Here is a 19,778-nt window from a genome sequence, read left to right as displayed (position 1 = left end):
GAAGCTTTTAATTTTTGATGTTTTACTGTGCTCCATGTTTTAAATTTGTTGGAAGCTGCCCAGAGTGGCTGGGGCAATTCAGTCAGATGGCCGGCATATGAATAATAATAATAATAATAATAATAATAATAATAATAATAATACTGAGCTATGGCCCTTTCCCATAAAATAGGTCCTCTGCTGGACACCGCTCCCATTCCAACCATTGTTTGATGTGGTGCATATACATACATTATATATATATATATATATATATATATATATATATATATATATATAGTCTCCCAGGTAGCTGAGCAGCAAAACTGAGGTTCAGAGAGGGTGGGGGTGGGCTTCACCCTGCCCCATTGTTCTCATCACCTCTCACTCCCTGCCGCTGAGAATACAGCCTCCTTATCTCACATTCCAGCACAAGGGCACAGCGACTAGGCCAATTATGGACATCTTGGCTCTGCTGGACCAGGACAAAGCCCTCTCCTCCCCCGCCCATGTAGGCACTGCAGACCCCTTAGTCCCACACTGCACCCAGGAGAGAGCTGCCGCCACCATCGCCCAGGCCATGTCTTCGGTGAGCTCATCCTCGTCCTCTTCCACCTTCCGCTCAGAGCACATCAGCACCTACAGTCCTGGGAAGCCTTGCTTCGAACCTCTGCTGGACCCTCCCCATGGGATCTTCGGGGCCGGGAGAGCTCGAGAGTCCTACGGGTACTCAGGTGAGTGAGCCCATCTGGGGGCAGCCAGGGGCACTGATCCCACAGGCTCTGAGCTTCAGCAACAGGAGGCGAGAGTCAGGGTTGGCCCAAGGGAGTGCCAGTGCCAGGCAAATGGACTTTTTGAGTCTTTTGGCTGCCTGACCTTAGGTCAGTGGCTGGGTATCTTTGTTCAAAGGCCACATTCTGGGGAGCCTAATCTATGGCTGCTGATGGGACTGCAGCCAAAGCAGGCAAAGCCATCCTCTCTCTCTCTCTCTCTCTCTCTCTCTCTCTCTCTCTCTCTCTCTCTGTCAACCCCTTTCTCTCTTTTCTCCTCCCTCCCATCCCTCTCTCTCCATCCCATCCCTCCTCTCTGTCCCTGCCAACCCCTTTCTTGCTCTCTCTCTCTTGCCACATTGCTACCCTTTTTCACCACCCCCTTTCTCTCTCTCTTTCTTTCTCTGCCACCCCTTTTCTCCCTCCCTCCTTCCCTCTCTCCTTCTGCCATCCCCTTCTGTCTCTCTTTCCCCTCTCCTCTCTCTGCACTTCCATCTTTCTCCTGCTGTGACAGGAACAGGTCCTCCTTCCTGCCAGAGCTCTGAAGTGATGGTTTGCCAAGGGCTTCCCCCCCTCCACGTCCCATCACCCCATCCATTTCAGCTTTGCCCCTTCCTATCCCCTCTCCGGCCCTCTTTCTCTCCCTCCAGCCTCCTCTTCCCACCCACCCACACCCGTTGTTGCAATGGCCAGGCCTGTGTTCCAAGTGCCCACGCTCAGCCCTCTGCATCTCCTCTGCCTTTGCTTCCCTCCACCCTGCCACAGGCTCACCCCCACCAGCACACCCTTCTGCTCTGGGCAGCAGCAACGTGATCGCCAGTGGCGACAAGTACCAGGTCATGGCGGACGTCAGTCAGTTTGAACCTCACGACATCGTGGTGACCACTTATAACTATTGCATTGTCATCCAGGCAGAGAAGGTGAGATGGCCAATGGCGGTGGAGGTTGGGGAGCTGGAATCAAAACTGCAGGAGGTGTGGTTGCAGGCTGTTGTATGGGTGTAGCCAAGGGGGGATAGATCCACCAAAAAATACTGAAAAGCATTGAAAACACACACACACACACCCAGCTCAACAACTTTGGCTGATCCCCTAAGAAAATCTCAAGAAAATCCTGGCTACACCCATGGGCTGTTGGGTGGATTTTTGATGAGCAGGAGAAGATATTTTGTTTATTCATTATCCTCTTACTTTTGTAAGAATGCAAACACCTATTTCAGCACAGTTAAAAATCGCCATCCATGTGCAGCTTATATTTAGAAGCTTGGGAGACAAGGTTGTATAACCTTCTAGAAAGAACAATTATGATCTGCAAGGATGCTTAGGCAGATTTGGATCACCTCTCTTCTTATATGTGCAAACCCTCAGACAAAGAAAATCATCCTCAGATTTTTTAGGCAAAGAAGAAAATATAAGGTTTACTCACTTGTAAGTCTTACCAGGATTCAACACATAGACTAGTGAAAATCAAGCAGGCAATAATCCTAAAAGTTACAAAAATCTATAGTCCAGTCTGAAATGGAGTGCACACTCTTGAGGAGAGCTCGCAGACGGCCCATCCCATTGTAGGTTAGAAGAAGGGAGTGCAGCCACAGGAAGAAAAAGATTAAGTCTTCTATTGTTCCCTTTCTTCCCACAAAAGTTTAGAGGATGTGACACCATATAGTCTCCTGTTTGTGACTCTGTAGCAGTCATGGATTTGTGATTTTGGCTGCAAATTTTCCAGCCCTGGCTATAGCTCGGGGGCGAGGACAGCTTTGCATGGAAAGACCTTAGCTGGGGAGGGGGTGGGGACATCTGATCTGCATGCAGGAGAGCTAGGAGAATCCTTGGAGAGCCTCTGTCAGTCAGTGTCAACAAGGCATCCCCAAACTGGTGCCTTCCGAATGGTTTGAACGACAACTCCATTCCACCCAGAACATGGCTGTGCTGGTGCAGATGGGAGTTGAAGTACAAAATTATAGGAGTGGGGAACCAGACTGGGGAATGCAGGCGCAGACAGTTCTATTACTGAATTGAATGCACGGAAGACCTGGCTTGGGATAAGGCAGTTTCTTACATTTTATCTACTCAAAAGAACCAACAGCTAGAGATGGATGCCTCAGGTCTTCCCTAATTTGTGCACCTTCATCCTCGGAAAGTGTTTGAACTTTTTGTCCTGCTTTGGTGCATGATGGTAGGTGCTCCTTTGAAGAACTGAACTTATCTTTTAGCCAGTGTAAGTTTGGTACGTGAGATGTGTAAAATGCAAGAGCTGGTTTGGGGGGAACGTCTAAGGCAGGGTGTTTTGCTTGCCCCACAGGTGGCCGAAGATAGCACTGTCTCCAACACTTTCACTCACAAGTGCCAGCTGCCGGCAGACATGGATCCTCTGTCCATCAGCTGCTCCCTGAACGATTCCGGCATGTTGGTCATCACTGCCAGGCGACAACTCCTGGCGCCACCTCCTGTCTTCTGCACGGAGGTCAAGCTTTAACAGCGGATTTTGTCACAACCTGGGAAGCAGGGAACCTTCATAAAACTACCTTGCCTTGGGTAGATTTGCCTAGTAGTCTTGTTCTTGAATTGTTTGATTGGCACCTCTGAATAGCCCAATGTCCCATCATACACTGCTGCTGCAGAACCTTGGAACTTCTGCCTGCAATGCATGCTGGGACCCATCCCCATGCGCGTCTCTTTTGCTGCAGGGATAAAAACTACTAGTAGACTTAGAACAGTGTGTCTATACTGAGTCAGACTATCTCAGTACTGCCAAGTGACAGGCAGAAGCCGCCCAGGATTTCAGGCACAGGGTTTTCCCCAGCCCTACCTGGAGATGCCAGGAATTGAACCTGCTCCCTTCTGCACACGAGGCAGATGCTCTAACCCTGAGCTATGGCCCTTCCTTCCTTGGCACTAGATGCAAACTAGGACTCTGGGGCCCTGCTGTGGGACTGGGAGACCCCTGCTACAATTCTGGAAACCACCACAGGAGCAGAAGAAGAGGCCCTTAATCTTGCTCAAACACCTCCCATTTTTCCATCTTTCAATAAAGATCACTTCCTGCCCTGCAAGGTCTCTGCTCCTGACTAGAATTGTCTCAATGTCACCTTCTTCTTGGCTTCTTTCCCTAGCAATTCCCCTCTTTGATAGAATGGGCAAGGATGAAATGGGACCCAGACCTTTATCTATTGCTGGAAGATTAGCTGTGTTGATATATTTTTTTGCAGCAAAAGCAATAAAAGAGTCTTGTGGCACCTCAAAGACAAACTGGTTAAGTCTCTTCCAAAAATTCTGGAAGGCGTCAGGTTGGGGAGTACCAAACTTTATCTAACACCCTTTGCATTAAGGGAATCTTGGTAACTGGCAGGTCCACCAGAATGAGCCAGTGGGCCACACTCAGTGCCAGTTACGCCAAGTTTTGCAGGACACTTGGGAGAAGATACCCTCAATCTAGCCCTGCCTGCTTGCCATGGCCTCGGTTGCCCTCTCCTCCTGATCCCAAGCCCCTGACATGTCTTGAAGAAGAGGGCAAGGCACCTGAAGGCTGCCCTCCTGGCCCACTGGGAGAGAGCAGGAGAAGGTGAAGAGACAGAGGCAATGAAGAGGAAGAGGAGCAGAGCCAGAGGGTTGACAGAGGGGGGCCAGAGGGTCCCTGCTGGGGTGCTAGCAGAGGACAGGTGCCAGATCACAGCAGAATGTTAGAGTAGATGAGGCACTGCCCCCCAAACCCCTCTGCCAGCATCCACTTGTCTACCTCCTTACTTACAACCAGTCGAGGGGATGGCACTACACACACCTTACATTTGAAGCACATCCAAAGTATATTGCTTCTCCCCAAGAATCCTGGCAGCTGTATTTTCCCCTTTGTTGTTGTTGTTGTTTAGTCGTGTCCAACTCTTCGTGACCCAATTCCCAGCCCTCTCAACAAACTGTGCTTCCCAGGATTCTTTGGAGAAGGTCAACACACTTTACATGTGTGTTGGACAGTCTTCATGGCATGAAAGTTGTCCAATTGGCATTACAGTGGTACCTCTGGATGCGAACGGGATCAAAAGTACGATGGTTTGGCTGTGGCTCCACCTGCTTGTGGCCTCCCATCCCCAATGGGCAGCAGCAACCACTGTGCCTGCTGATGCTGTTGTCCAACAGTTGGCCATCCCTAGTTCAAGGTGTTGCTTTGGGTGTGTAAGAGAAAGAGAAAGGAAGGAAGGAAAGGGTCAGGAAAGGGTTAAAACTGAAGACCCCCCCTGTGCCAAAACCATCATCACAGTTGTATGCTGAGTCAGACCATTGGTCCACCAGGCTCATTATTATCTGCACTGCTTGGCCCTCCAGGGCTGTGAAAGAGTTTTCAGGCAGAAGTCCTTCCCAGACCTACCTGGGGATGTCAGAAAGTGAACCCGGGACCTTGTGCACCCAAAGCAAATGCTCTAAAGCTAAGCTCGGCCTTTCCCCAAGAGCTCCAAAGTAGAAAGCAGGAGAGCTCAGAGAGGCTAGCTAAAAAAAGAGCCACTTGACCTCTGCGCGGGGCTTTTCAGTGCTTGCCCAGCTCCAAAAGAATTGCCCAGTTCTGACCTTGCTGCACCCACATACATTGCCACAGGGGCAGGCAGCATTTCTGCCCCTCCTCCCATTGGCCCCAGTCTAAGCCCACGCCAACAAACCCGAAATAGTTTTATTTCTCAGCAGCTGACCAGCCCGCCTCCACCCCACCGAAAGCTCTTTTGAAAGGACCAGCACAACTTTGGCAGAGGAGGAGCTGCTGGCGCTCGCTGACTGCCTCGTTTTTTTCTCTCCCTCTTTTTTTTTCCGGAGGAGATGCCAGCTGCTCATTACATCTCTATAGCACAGTAGTTTTATTTCCGTTTCCCTCTCTATTCCAAGCCCCAGGATCCCTGGCTCAGCATTCTTTTGCGCAGCTCCCGGAAGGCCAGCTCAGACTCTTTATTGACTAGGCAGTGTGTGTGTGTGTGTGTGTGTGTGTGTGTGTGTGTGTGTGTTTCTGGCAATAAAATAAAATAAAGGCAGAGGGGGAGAGAGAGCTGCTGGAGTTGGCAGGAGGAGATGAGTTCTGCAAGATCTGAGCTCGAGGGCAGAATCCTAGCTTCCCAGAATCCTTCTGTGACAAATGCAGGCCAATTCCTATGTGGCACACTTCCCCATGGAGAACACAGGCCTGGTTCTCTAGCACAGAATCCAGCTGCCAGGGGCAATAGAGATGGTGGCAGCAATGAGGTTGTGCTTTCACCTTTTAAGAAAAATCCAGGCGAGACAGCAGCCCATAAGAAAATTTTAAAAGTATGCCAAGGGATGGGGTGAGGACTTCCTTGTGTGCTACTTAGCTCTGTGTCGCATGCAGCTGCCTTCTACCAAGCTGGGATAGCTCACTCGGAAGAGCATGCGACTCTTAATCTCAGGGTCAAGGGTTCAAGCCCTACTTTGGCCAAAAAGATTTCTGCATTGCAAGGGGTTGGACTAAATGACCCTTGCGGGTACTTTCCAGCTTACAATTCTATGGTTTTAAGTCAGTACTTTGGCCCACATAGGGCCGGCCCTATTGTTAGACAACTGCCTCAGGCAGCAGTGTGGTCAAGTCGCCTGGAGGCATTTCAGGCACATTGCCTTCGCCGTGGCTAATATCCTTTGACAGCTGAATTTGTCCTATCCCCTTCTAAACCTAGCCAGCTTGGCAGCCACTGCGATCCGTTGTGGCAGGGAGTTCCGCAATTCAAGCAGGGTCGCCATTTCTCTGCTGGGCTTCCGTGAATGACCTCAGTTGGGACTGAACTCTGCATGCAAACCATGAAGGATAGCCCCTCCCTGCCTTCTCAAAGCATCGCAGAATTGTAGCGTTGCAAAGGGTCATCTAGAGTAGTCCTAACTTTGCAACGCAGAAACCCCAGTTAAAGAATCGCTGACAGCTGGCTATCCAACCTCTCCTTGAAGGAGATTCTATCCCCTTCCTGGGTAGTCTGGTCTGTTTGTTTGCTTTTGCCTGTAGAAGCCTCTCCCCTTAGTGCAGCAGCTCCGGGCACCCGCGTACTGGTCCAGGCGCCTCCATCCCTCTGCCTCCCTCGTTTTTCCTCCTCCTGCAACGCGGCACTCAGCACGCGGCGGAAAAGGCTTTTCCGGGGGCCGAGGCGAGCCCTGCGCAACAGCTGCGGAGCGCGCCAGCTGCCGCCGGCGGGCAAAGAGGTCGGAGGGTCTTGCAGCAGGCTCGGCCCGCTGCAGCAGCCACTCAGCCGCCCTGGCGCGCCGCCGCCGCCGCGCGTCCTGACGAGCGCGGCTGCAGCCCCAGGGAGAGCTTCTCCTTCGGTGTCAGCGGAGAGAAGCGGCCAGGAGGAGGACAAGCGGCGGCAGAACACGGCGATCGGCGGGAAGCAGCTGGGAGCCAGGAGGCGGCGCTGGTGGCGGGGTGGGAGAGGAGGTGGAAGGGCAGGCCGATGCAAGGCGGAGGCTGCAGCAAAATTCCATGAACTAGGAACCCCGAAATTTCGAATCCCCTCCAAACTGGCGACAAGGATTCGTCGTCGTTTTGTAGCGCGAGCGTTCTGCCAGGCACCCCAAAACTGAGTAATCGAAACTACAAAACTTTGGCACAAGTTTGGAGGGGACCCAAAATTTCGGGGTTAAGGAGGCTCTCCGGAGAGACCAGGGTGGGCTTGTTGGCGGAGGAGGGAGGGTAGATGGGCGGGAAAGGGTTAAAACAGGCGGCCAAGCTCCCTTGGTCTGGAAGCGGGTTCCCTCAGGACGTGCAGCAGGGGAGCAAAGGTTTAAACCGCCCCGCCCCTCCGCGCACAAACACACACACTCCACCCCTTTTGTGGTCGCAATTCACCATCAGTCCCTTGTCTCTTCCCCTAACCTCTGGTGCCATGTGCATTTCTAAAAACCTGCAGGTTAAATTCAAGGGGGGGCATTTATTGCCAAAATAGCCTACTTAGAATCTTCTTTGCACGTGGCTAAGTATTAGGGAATTCCAGGTTAAGGCTCCACAAGCCAGAGTTGAGGACACAGGGATTCCCACATAGGGAAAGTTCCTATGTGAAGCGCACTATGTGGCACCCCCAGACACTATTGGTCTCTTCCATGCAATCTGCCAGAGCCTGTATTCTCATGCAATGGTGTGCCATATCTAAAATAAGGCAATCAAAACCGACTACTTCTGATTCCTAGAGAACCACACACATGGCGGAAGTTGGATCTCCCAGGGTCTACAGGAAATTCTCCGAGAGCACCACTCCCATTGTGCCCATCCAGGTAAAGGGGCACAACCTATAGAAGCTGTGCACGTCCCCAGCCTGCTCTCTCTCTCTGATCCCTGCTATCTGATCTCTTCTCTTCGATGCTTCATTATTGACTAGGGATGCAGGATGCATGCTGAGTCACAGCTCAGACTCCAATCCTAAACTGTCTGTGCAGTCGTACCCTGGTTGTTGAACGCCTTGGTACTCGGACGTTTTGGCTCCCGAACGCCACAAACCTGGAAGTGAGTGTTCTGGTTTGCGTGAGTTTTTCGGAAGCCGAACATCTGATGCAGCTTCCGATTGAGTGCAGGAAGCTCCTGCAGCCAATCGGAAGCTGCGCCTTGGTTTTCGAACCATTTGGGGAGTCAGACGGACTCCCGGAACAGATTGAGTTCGACAACCAAGGTACGACTGTGGTTCCGTTTTAAGCCTGCCTCAAGACTGCTACTGTGAAACTGAGTGAGTAAACTGATCTTTACTTAACAAGAAGACTGTTTTGCGTGTTTATTGTTTTAAGGGAGAGGAACAGGGGAAATAACAGGAAATCCAGTCTGCAGTAAAGCATCCTGAATTACTTAAATGAAAAGGCTAAAGCTTCCTTGCTTTTGCTGACAAAGGGATGTACCCTGCTGAACTCACAAATGCAAGGAGGGCTGATATCTAAGAAATATATCCTCCTAGTTTCTATACACATCCCTACAAGGGGAAGTCCCTAACTCACCGAGGGCTTGAGACCCATTGCCTGCCTTCACCTAGTTTAGCTAGCCAGTCAAAGCCATTCCTAGGGCGGGGTCACTGCCACTGACAGCTGAGTGCAGTGTGGGGACCAAAGATGGGCAAACAGCCCCAGAAGAAGCACGGCATGCCCCACACCAGAGGTACTACCCCTCCCCTAACGCCCCATACGCTCCAGCAGAACCACGTGGCTTACACAAGACAACAGACACTCATTAGTTCGTTTTATTTCATAGCTCTATTTGCAATCTCTCTTCTTTTTATTAAATTAATATAAAAAACCCTCTGTATTTACATGTCAGGTACCAACCCCACTCGCCGCTCCTCACCTCTGGATTCAAGAATAGGGTGGGCGCCAGAGAGAGGGGTGGGGAAAGTGAAGCAGTTCAGAGTCCTTATTGGGGGGCAGTGGGGAAGAGAGGAATGGTAGAAAGGCTCAGTAGCTCAAGAGATCCAGTGTGTTCACCCATGTAAAAATCATTAATAAAAGCGGGGGAAAGCCTATCCGTTGTACCAGGGGTGGAGAACTCCCCAGCAGCCCCAGGCAGTGTGGCCAATGGTCAGGGGTGGCGGCAGCTGTAGTCCAGCAACTTCGGGGGGGGGGACACTGGCTCCCCCACTCCTGCACTGTTTTCACATTCGGACGTCCCTAAGCTGGTGACCCGGGACGCGGGTGGCGCTGTGGGTAAAAGCCTCAGCGCCTAGGGCTTGCCGATCGAAAGGTCGGCGGTTCGAATCCCCGCGGCGGGGTGCGCTCCCGTTGCTCGATCCCAGCGCCTGCCAACCTAGCATTTTGAAAGCACCCCCGGGTGCAAGTAGATAAATAGGGACCGCTTACTAGCGGGAAGGTAAACAGCGTTTCCGTGTGCGGCTCTGGCTCGCCAGAGCAGTGATGTCACGCTAGCCACGTGACCCGGAAGTGTCTCCGGACAGCGCTGGCCCCCGGCCTCTTGAGTGAGATGGGCGCACAACCCTAGAGTCTGTCAAGACTGGCCCGTACGGGCGGGGTACCTTTACCTTTACCTTTACTAAGCTGGTGACCCAGGACTCACTGACTGGACTGCAAATGTGTGCGAAGTGGCAGTGAGAGAGCAGAGGTAAGCGAAAAAGAAAAAGGCAGGTGATAATGGCCTGGATCCTACTTGCAGGAGTGGCTCCTTCAGGTGTCTTATGCCCCCACTCCTCAGCTTAAGAGTGACCTGTGCAAAGAAGCAGAGGTGGACCAGGTGGGGTTTGAACACCTCAGCTCACAATTTCCTTGGCCCTATCTGACTGGATCCCATTTTAAGGTAGAGGCAAGGCCAATGGAAGGGTAGGAGGGGGTGTGTTTACTTATTTTGTATGTGCGCATTTGTAAAACCGATGCCCTCTTACCCACAAACATCTTGAGCAAGCCCTGAGACTAATGGCAGCGTGAGAGGGACTGCAGGGGTGTACGACCGAAAACAGGCACAGGTGGCACAGGTGTGACTTCAACATCAGGCAAGGCGCAGGATGAAGGACTTCCTTGCTGTTCTCAGACATCTAGGTCCCACTGAGGTGTGGGCTGATGAGAGGAGCAGGATCCTCTCACTCGGCCCCGAATTTGTTCTGCCGCCTCCTCTCCTCCAGAGCAAGAACGGGGCAGGGACGGGCTTGTGGCTTCGTGCCCGGTGAGGCCTTGAAGCTGCTCTGGTTTTCTGGCCGAGAGGCCTTTTTGCAAGTCTCTCGGGGCAGTAGTGGGTCCCCGGGCTGGAACGCTAAGCAAAGGACCCTGGGAAGACTCTGGCCGGAACTAAACGGCCGTGGAGTGGCGACGCTGGCTTCTCCGCCAACCGGTTAGCAAGACTCCCTCCGCCGTCACTGGCATTTCTCATCACTCTCTGAAGGGCTGGACTCGCGGGGGATGGAGTGCCTGTTTCGCCGGTCCCACAGCTGGTGGATCTCTGTGGCCTCTGTCTCGCTGCTGCTAGTTGTGCTGTCCCGGAAGCTGGCCAATGGGGGCCGCACCTTCACCCCCTTGGCGGTTACTGAGCCTTCAATGGCTTTTCGCAACTGGAGAAAGAGAGAAAGAGGAGGGAGAGATTGATTGATTTACTATTTATTTACGACATTTATATCCCACATTTTTTCTCCAGCCAGGTAACAGGAGTGAGCCAGCAATAAATCACACTGAGCAAGTTGGTGTTAACTCTTTATTAGCAGAACCAGGATTTGCACAGGCGTGTCAGGCCTAATGAGCACAGCAACTTGTATCTGCCAGGTTTGGCTTCATGGATCGATTGGCTGCTGAGACTGAAGGTCCCTGCCTCGCCACGGCCACCTTTTGCTCCATCCCAGTTATTGCCAACAAACCACTGGGGTGATGCTACCCATCTGGGGTGGATTAGACGGCAGACCCCCTTCCACTGTGTGTGTGTTGGAGGGGGCCCATGCATGTTAGGACTGAAAGGAAGCCCTCTTAAGCTTTCCCACCCCCAGACTGAGTACTCACCTCCTTGAGGGACACCATGCCAATGAGGCGCCCGATGCTGGTGACATAGGCGTGGTCCACCCCCAGGAGAGAGAATATGGTGTGTGTCTGGAAGAGCCAAAAGCAAAATCAGCAGCAATCACTCACATACTCCTTTGCTCCACCATCTCAGTATCTAGGACTGAACCAAAATTCTGTGACTCCTGCCCTGACAAACCATCCGGGCTAGGCTACTGCAATGCGCTCCACATGAGACAGCCCTTGAAGAAACTTCAACTGGTACAGAACATAGCCACCTGGAAGCACCTGGAGGTGATTCTCTTGGAACACATTACATTCTACTTCTGTAGCACTCAGGTCCTGCCTGCAGAATTTCCACAGGCATCCAGTTGTGAGGACAGGATCTTGGACTAAATGGACCTTTGGCATTGGTTACCTGCATCTTTCTTTCTTTCTTTCTTTCTTTCTTTCTTTCTTTCTTTCTTTCTTTCTTTCTACTTTTCAAGTTTACACATTTCACTAATTTTACAATCATTTTGACATTTCAAAGCTTGACTTCCTTCCCCCCCTTCTGCGGTTCTTTAAATTTATTTTTAATATCTTCTGCATATCCAAGTTACCGGTACCTTAATTTGCTCATTTATTCATCTTCATTAAATATATACTCTTATGAAACTGCATGTTATTACAATAATCCTGCCAATGTTCTTATCTGTTTACAATTTATCTGTAAATATTCAATAAACCATTTCCATTCTTTTATAAAAAGTTTGTTATCTTGATTTCTTACTCTTCTGGTAAGTTTCAGCAATTACCTGCATGCTTTTGGGCCCAACTACAAGTATTGGTGTTAAAACCCCCTTTTACACACACACACACACACACACACACACACACACACACACACACACAGTTAAAACAGCATTTTCCGATTTACCATCATTTAACTTTGGACTCCCCTCCCCCCAAATCCCTCTATGGTTTCCCTAATTTTCAAAATTACAATGCATATTATTGTATACCTTATCTTCTCCACAGTACCTTCAAACATATATTTTACTGCAGTTCTTACTCTAAAGCCACTTGCATTTTAACATATTTACAATAGTGGTTTTTTAAAAAAATCTACGAACGTCCTCCAATCCTCCTTGAATTCTGCCTCATCTTGGTTTCTAATTTTGCATATTGGTGTTTACTTTAGAGGCCTAAACTGGGTTTCAGGGCAGGTTATTTGAAAACCGGTCTGCTTCTGTGTGAACCTGTCTGGGCCTTAAAGGCCCTGTTTGTGGCCTGCCCTTAAGAGCAAATCAAGAAACAGTGTCTTCTCAGTGGTGGCTCTAAGTTTGTGCAACTCCCAACGGATATACATTTTGTCATGTCAGTTTTGCCATTCAAAGGGGTTTCCAGTTGCTTCAGCTGCTTTTACATGAGCGCTCTGCTGCGCTGTGAAATGTTTTCAAACTGTTGTTTTGATGGTTTAGTTTTATTGGAGCAATGCGCTTTGGTTTTCCTGTTTTATTTATGCATGCAAGCTGCCTTGGGAAGGCTTTGCCTAGGCAGGCAACACAGAAAAATTTAACAAGCAAATAACCACCAGCACCCCAGCAAGTCATATTTCTGAATCATTGACAAGGACCCATCCCTCCAAGGCTCAGGCATTCCTCACCCCCCACCCCCACCCCCACCCCAGCCAACTCTTGCCTCTTGAGCCTAGCATCATGGGGAATTTCTCAGCTATACCCTGGATTGCGTCATGTTCTGCACATATGTGTGTGTATATCTATCTATCATCTATCTATCATCTATCTATCTATCTATCATCTATCTATCTATCTATCTATCTATCTATCTATCTATCATCTATCATCTATCATCATCTATCTATCTATCATCTATCTATCTATATCTCTATCTACATATTGCACATCTTTTTCTAGCTGTGCACCATTTATCACCTGGAGAAAGGAGGTATGTATGGAGCTACACATTCATAGGAGCATTTTGTCGTGCCCCTTCTGAAATCTTATTCAGGCCAAGCCTCCCTGGACCTCAGACACCTTGCAAGGAAATGTTCTAAGCCATTTTCATAGCCACTAGGGCTAGTAACTTTTTTAAAAAAAGAACAGGAAAATGGAGGTTTTCAGGATGCTGAATTCGGCAGAGTGAATTCAGCACTCGTGTGGTATGCTTGCAGAATCAGAGCGCACACACGCAATGTACACACACCTTGTGCAAAGAAGTGCGTTCCACCAACTGGAAGGGTGCTGGGTCAATCTTGCTGTTGTTGAAGTTGACAAACTGCTCTAGCTGCTGCTCCTCCCATTCCAGGATCTGGAAGGCGACAAATCAAGTTAGCGTGTCTGCCAGGAGGAGCCTGTAGCTGCCAGGCTTGTAAGCCAGGCCAGATTCTGTTCATTACATTTTATATATACCCCTCCTTTTCATCCAAGGAAACCACCCAGCCCATCTCTCTGCTTCTGTTTGCTAGAGAATGGTGCTCGGTGCTCAGGAGCATTGCAGTTGCTGTTCCTGCAGTCGGCATGCAGCCGCAATGGCCAGCAGCGATGAACAGGAGCATGACTTTTTAAGTCTTGCCACAGTGGGGGTCACCACCACCAGAATCATAGAAGTGTAGAGTCGGAAGGGACCCTGAGGGCCATCTGATCCAACCCCCTGCAATGCATTGACCTTTCATGGGCTAATGGGATGCGTGACCTTTATGGCAAGTGGTGGGCAGAGCCAGAAGCGAAAGTGGGCAGGGCTAGAGACAAAAGAGGCTCTTTCATATAGCAGGTTCACACTTCAGCAGCACAAAAGCCAGGCATTTCTGCACACAAACCTGAACACATCTCTCTCTCTGTGTCCATATAGGCAAGCAAGAGGCAGTTTAAGGACACGTTCCAGCCTGGCAAAGGCATTCAAGGAGGATATGGGCTAGGACTGGCAAGGGTTGTGGCCTGGGGAAGAGTCTCGGGGGCCAGACAGAGATTCAGGGTGTGGACCTGAGGTTCCTCACGCCCTGGCTGCACAGTGAAGAAGCAATTCCTTCTGTGTCTGGCAGGAATCACCCGCTGTTCAACTTCATTTGGGTGGCCCTCAGTTCTGGTATTAGCCCACAAGATCCCAACCACAATGTTGAACAGCGGGGAGCAGGAGAAAGCCAAACGCCAACAGGGTCAGGGGGCTGGCAGGATGCTGATGAGGGTGCACCGGGAGAAGGCGGGCTGGAGTCTGACTCAGGAGAGGGGGGCAGTGATTTGTGGGGACCAGCCAGGAGCCCAGAGTCAGAGCCAAAGGAAGCTTGAGAGCTGGAGGGTGGATCACTGGAGGAAGACGAGGTAGAGGCAGTTCAGGCAAGTGAAGGGCTGGGTGCTTCCCCACGTTCTCCCACACCACTGTGTCCCAGATCCAGGAGGGGATCAAAGAGGGAAGAGAAGAGGACGCTTCCAGGCAGGCATAGTCTCTGGCTGCATGCACACGGCACATCTGGGGAAGATACTTAAGCTGCTGGAGGAGGAGTGACACTGGTTGCTGCAACTGCACCATAGAGCTCAGACCTGAGAATAGCTGCCTAGACACTAGGCTACTGTGCATGGGTATTTGGAGCCATGGAAACTACGGTAAGTGTCCACTTTTAACAATCACATCTGCCATGTGATTTCCTTTGGCTGGGGAGTAAAAACTAGAGCCAGTGACTGACCCAGGTGAATCGAGCCAGCCAAGCTGTATGCTATATGCCATCTTTTGGAATGTTGGGGTTTTGCGGTTATTTTCTCTAGGGGCACAAGGAGTTAGCCCTCCAAGAGGGCAAAAGTCAGGGCGCAGCACAATTTCAACACAGGGGGCCTTCATCATCCACCAGCTCTGTACTATAGAGAGGCCTCTTTGCTTGTCTGGGCCTGTGAATGATGGGTACTCACCTCTGCAGGGGTCATTTCGCCAGCTACTTCATATTCATCCTACAAGGAGGGAGAAAAGGAGCCGCATTTGTCAATGCCACCCTGGGAAGGTATTGGGGAGGAGCTGAGCAAGGAAAACAGAGAGATGGAGACGGGGCAGGGAGTGAATTTGACTCCAGAAGAATACAAGGCTCTTAACAGTCCAGAATTGGGGCCCAAGGTGTGAAAAATTCTGGGCATCCAGGGGTAGCAGGTGGCAAAGAAGAGAGTTGTGCATCCCAGCTTTGCGAGGGCAAGGAAATCAAAGGCTTCTGTGCACATTTCAGTTTAAATTGAGCCCTAGTCATACATTACTTTCTGATGCGGCAATGCCACCACAAAGTGAATTTTGCCCTGCTGGTTTTGCATAGTGAATACATTGCCTGAAGACACCCTCCTGTGGAAAGAGCTGCTATTTACTATACTGGAACAGACTCTTGTGTGTGGTAAATATCAGTTCTCACCACGCAAAGCCTTCTATGTGGTCATATTTCTACACTTGTAAGTTGGACACTTGTCTCCCCACAGAAATGTAAGATTGGCGTTGTCCGACAGGTAGGTTTCTGCTCAGGGTTTACAAGCCCCTCAAGCTGAATGCTTCCTGTATACTTGGTCAGGGACGCCTGTGGCGCTGTGGTCTAAACCACTGATTCTCTTGGGCTTGCTGATTGGAAGGTTAGCGGTTTGAATCCACACGACAGTGGTGAGCTCCCGTTGCTCTGTCCCAGCTCCTGCCAACCTAGCAGTTTGAAAGCATGCCTGTGCAAGTAGATAAATAGGTGCTGCTGTTGCGGGAAGGTAAACGGCGTTTCTGTGTGCTCTGGCTTACGTCACGGTGTTCTGTTGCGCCAGAAGCGGTTTAGTCCTGCAGGCCACATGACCCAGAAAGCTGTCTGTGGACAAACGCCGGCTCCCTCGACCTGAGTGCGAAATGAACGCCGCACCCAATAGTCGCTTTTGACTGAACTTAACCGTCCAGGGGTCCTTTACCTTTTATACTTGATGTGCAGACTGATAGGCCTCAGAGCCACCCCAAATGCTGTGTGTCAGAGAAACCTGGTTTGTCACTGAGGGTAGACTCTACAAGGAGCTGTGACCCCCTTTTCTCAGCTCTCTAGCATGTCAATCATTGGGGCTGCTTTCTAGCTCCCCATTTCTTTTCTCTTTCCTTTCTGGGGTCCTTCTGCCTGCCCGGCCCCCTCTCTCTAGGAGGAGGGCATTACTTCAAATGGCAGTCAGAGACTGTTAAGAAAAACCTACGAGAAACCACAGTTCCCTGAGTTCCTTAGGAGAGCGAACACCTCTTTTAAGTTTGCATTGCATGGATCCAGACTTGGGGCCAGGATAACTCAGCCAAGAGGCAGCCCTTCTATCTGTCAGACCTCTGTGACAAGTCAGGGAAGCTGAGCAAACCACTGCCAGAGGCTTCCACATCACCTCAAAAGTCCTTAGTGTGTTAAGATACACACTTAGCTGTGTGGTTTGCTGAACCAGCTTCTGGTTTTAACACACATCTTGGCAGCAAAAAGGATTCCTGCTCTTCAATAATAGATCAGATCAGCCTCTCTTCTGGTGCTTCTCGGTTAAGGTGGGTGGGGAGAGAACAGGCAGCAGAAGCAACAACCCAACAAGATAATTTGAACCCGAACCAAATCATGGTGTTTCTGGAAGCTCACACAGAATCGCTGAAATCATCTCAATGTTGCAGGATTTCACTACAGGAGTTGCAAGAGGCGTGATTTAGCTGGGGAAACAAGTGATTCTGAAGCAAGGATGAAGGCGATGGAGATTTCTGATTGGCTGCTCCAGCAGAGATCACTATATAAATCAGTTAGTTTGTAAAAAATGGGAGGGGGGGTATGGATATTTTTTGGGGGGAGGGGTGCGCCACTAAGAGAGAAAAGATGAATCAAAACAAGAGGCCGAACTGTGCTGAAGGCTCTGGCTGTGCCGTTGCCCTGCTTTCGCACTGTGGCACTAGATAATTTCACCTGTCAGTCAACCAAGGAAGGAGCGGCGGCCTTGGACTGTATTTCTTATACAGCGTCGGGAGCAATCCTGGGTTCACTCCAGACCAACACTGCACTTTGCTTCCCTTGTACGAATCGCCCACGTGGATCAGACCAAAAGGTCCAGCCATGTCCAGCATTCTGCTTCCAACAGTATTCATGGATATGCTGTGCTTGAACATGGAGGTTTTATTCAGACCTTAGGACTACCAGGCAGTGATTCGCAAATTCACAGAGAAAGTTCTTGTTCTCCCATCATCCCTAGTTTGCCGGACCAGTGGTTAGGGATGATGGGATTTGTAGTCCTCAAACAGATGGAGACTCAAGTCTGGGAAACCCTGAGCTAGAACTTTGGGGAGGTGGAAAGGGAGATTTTGTCTATTTTGGACCTGTTGCTCCCCAAATGTCATTGGGTCCCAAGTCATAGGGAAGCAGGACTTTTCTTGTGCAAATCACATTTATTTCAAATGACGGTTGTATGGGATCATTGTTCGACCTTAGTGGAACAAAACACACACACGTACATGGGGCGTGGTGACGGAAGAGAGGAATCATTTGTACTCTCTACCTCCAGCTTCAGCCTGGAGTGGGGAGTGCTCTTGTGTTCGAATCCTGCTTTCTGGTTTCCCACAGGCATTGGGTTGGCCACTGTGAGAACAGGATGCTGGACTAGGTGGGCCACTGGCCTGATCTAACAGGAATCTTATTATTCTCAGTATCTTGGGCAGGCCCCAGTTGTTGGAGGGCCTGGCACTACAAAACAGGGGGGGGGGGAACCTTCAGCACAGTCCCAGGCCTTGATGGACACACTGGGGGAGGAAAAGGCTTCCTGCCCTGTGATTGTCTGGGTGGGAGCTGCATGGACGTGGCGTGGCCCACACTTACCGCCACGGAAATGCGGACACGCTTCGACTTGCGCTTTTCAGGCAGGCCCGAATTCTCATCCTTATTTTACCAAGGGGGGAGAAAATAAGGAAGAGAGAGAGGAATTATGGGAGTGGGACGGCTAGCACATAATTCCCAGGGGAAGAGAAGAGCCTCTGCCCAGAAACAGACCCAAACGCGGCACATGGTGGGGTGGAGGGCGGGGAGGAAAGAGGCCTCACCTCAGCTGGCTCTGCTGTTGTGTTGTTAGCGCAAAAAAGGCTCCTCAGAGCGATTCCTGGGGGGTCCACAGTCCCAGCTGCCCAGAGAGAGAGAGAGAGAGAGAGAGAGTGTGTCAAACGTCAGAGGGGCCTCACTGGGAAGGAATACTGTAAGGCATGGGTCAGCAAACTAAGGCCTGGGGGCTGGATAAGGCCTGCCAGGGTCATAAATCCGGCCCACGGAGCCTGCCACCCGCTTGGTCAGTCGCTGCGCCGTGCTGCCCGGTTTAGCTCCAGTTTAGCTCTGCAGAGAGGCGCTTTCCTGGGACTACATCTCCCAGCATGCTCCCAGTTTGCTCAGACTTCTGTGACACTGGCCAATCCGAAGCCTTAACAATCTCAGGCCTACCCTCCATTGGCCAGTTTGATGCGAGCTGGCGGCCCATGGCGACCCTTCCCGAACCTCGCTGCTCCAATTGGGGTGAGGCACAGTGCAGGGCGCCTTGTTGAAGTCCAGCTCCGAGAAGGGAGAAACGAAGGGGCGGGAAGAAGCGGGAGTGGAGAAGGAGGACTCTTCTGTGCTGCTCGGTGCTGGCATATTAGCAGCACAGTCATGGACACCCTGGGGTAGGGGCCCTTCCCAGAGGGGTGGCTGCTGCCCCTCCATGCAAACTGAGACCCAGCACCAGTGGGGTGCCCCCTCCCCAGCCGCAGGGAAGGCCTGTGCGCTCGTGTGCATGCGTGCGGTCCGGCCCACCGCAAGTTCTGAGGGACAGTGAACCAGCCCCCTGCAGAAAAAGTTTGCTGACCCCTGCCATAGGGTGAAAAGGGGACAAAGGACTCACTGGAGACACTCTCGGATAAAGTGCTGGAGGCTCGCTTTAGTGCCGGCTTCAAGGGCTTACGGGACTCACTTCGCGGCGGGACAAACGAGGATTCTTCGGTGATGATCTGAGTGTCGAGGGAGAAAAAGGGACGGTGTTACAAAAGCGATCAAGACTTGGACCCTATCGCTTTGGCACCTCAAGGCAACATGGGCTTCTTCTTCTGTTGACGCCACATCCCTCAGTTACGTCTGCTCTTTGCCCCTCCAAATCAACGTAGGCCCTCAACGATGAGCATATTTTGCCAAAATGCTAACAACAACAACAACACTCTCCTGGGTCTTTGCCCACCTGAAAGCGCACACCCGTGTCAGGCGTCTGGTGCTCCTCCGCGCCTTCTGGAACCTTCTCAGTGGCTCGACGGTCGGCCTGGGCCTTCTCGCGCATGTAGTGGAGCCGGCGTGCGTAGCTCAGCTGCTCACTCAGGAGGGTCACGATCTGCGTGCGCTCGATGGAGCCCAGAAGGATCATGGACTCTGCAGAGGCAAGGGAAACCAGGCTGAGCTTATTTCTGGGCTGAGAAGCCATTTTTTTGCTAATAGACCAGGTGTGTGCTTTGATGGTAAAATGGCAAGCTTTTAAAAATAATTCAGAGATAGGGGACAAGACAGGGGAGAGGCAGAAGGAGATCAAGGACAGCTTGAGATGTTGTGGGTTGAAGAGGAAGCCCGAATGCTTCCTGTTCCCAGGGCACTGCC

At 51.0% G+C, this 19,778-nt stretch overlaps 2 protein-coding genes across 3 annotated transcripts in view; one reads left to right on the top strand and one right to left on the bottom strand.

The window, feature by feature from the left end:
• The first annotated feature begins 421 nt into the window (after nucleotides 1–421).
• On the top strand, nucleotides 422–3,801 carry LOC128414834 (heat shock protein beta-7-like). The gene is made up of 3 exons (XM_053390708.1): nucleotides 422–713; nucleotides 1,515–1,669; nucleotides 3,051–3,801. The coding sequence occupies exons 1-3, from the start codon at nucleotides 437–439 to the stop codon at nucleotides 3,222–3,224; spliced, it is 606 nt and encodes a 201-aa protein (XP_053246683.1). The 5' UTR covers nucleotides 422–436; the 3' UTR covers nucleotides 3,225–3,801.
• A 5,945-nt stretch (nucleotides 3,802–9,746) lies between these two features.
• CLCN2 (chloride voltage-gated channel 2) overlaps nucleotides 9,747–19,778 on the bottom strand; it is a 79,681-nt gene continuing 69,649 nt past the window's right edge. Inside the window, exons 17-24 of one of the 2 annotated variants that reach the window (XM_053390698.1) lie at nucleotides 19,372–19,556; nucleotides 19,042–19,147; nucleotides 18,218–18,294; nucleotides 17,997–18,056; nucleotides 15,085–15,123; nucleotides 13,391–13,495; nucleotides 11,186–11,272; nucleotides 9,747–10,746 (exon numbers count right to left, since the gene is read on the bottom strand). In XM_053390698.1, coding sequence (XP_053246673.1) covers nucleotides 10,552–10,746; nucleotides 11,186–11,272; nucleotides 13,391–13,495; nucleotides 15,085–15,123; nucleotides 17,997–18,056; nucleotides 18,218–18,294; nucleotides 19,042–19,147; nucleotides 19,372–19,556 — 854 coding nt within the window. In that variant the 3' untranslated portion in view covers nucleotides 9,747–10,551. The remainder of the gene's footprint in view (nucleotides 10,747–11,185; nucleotides 11,273–13,390; nucleotides 13,496–15,084; nucleotides 15,124–17,996; nucleotides 18,057–18,217; nucleotides 18,295–19,041; nucleotides 19,148–19,371; nucleotides 19,557–19,778) is intronic. The other variant, XM_053390699.1, reaches the window with a different exon arrangement.

This window comes from Podarcis raffonei, chromosome 5 (assembly GCF_027172205.1).
Source record: "Podarcis raffonei isolate rPodRaf1 chromosome 5, rPodRaf1.pri, whole genome shotgun sequence".
Taxonomy (NCBI): Eukaryota; Metazoa; Chordata; class Lepidosauria; order Squamata; family Lacertidae; genus Podarcis; species Podarcis raffonei.
The sequence above is the reverse complement of the archived record's forward strand: the minus strand, read 5'-3'. Positions and strand labels throughout refer to the sequence as shown.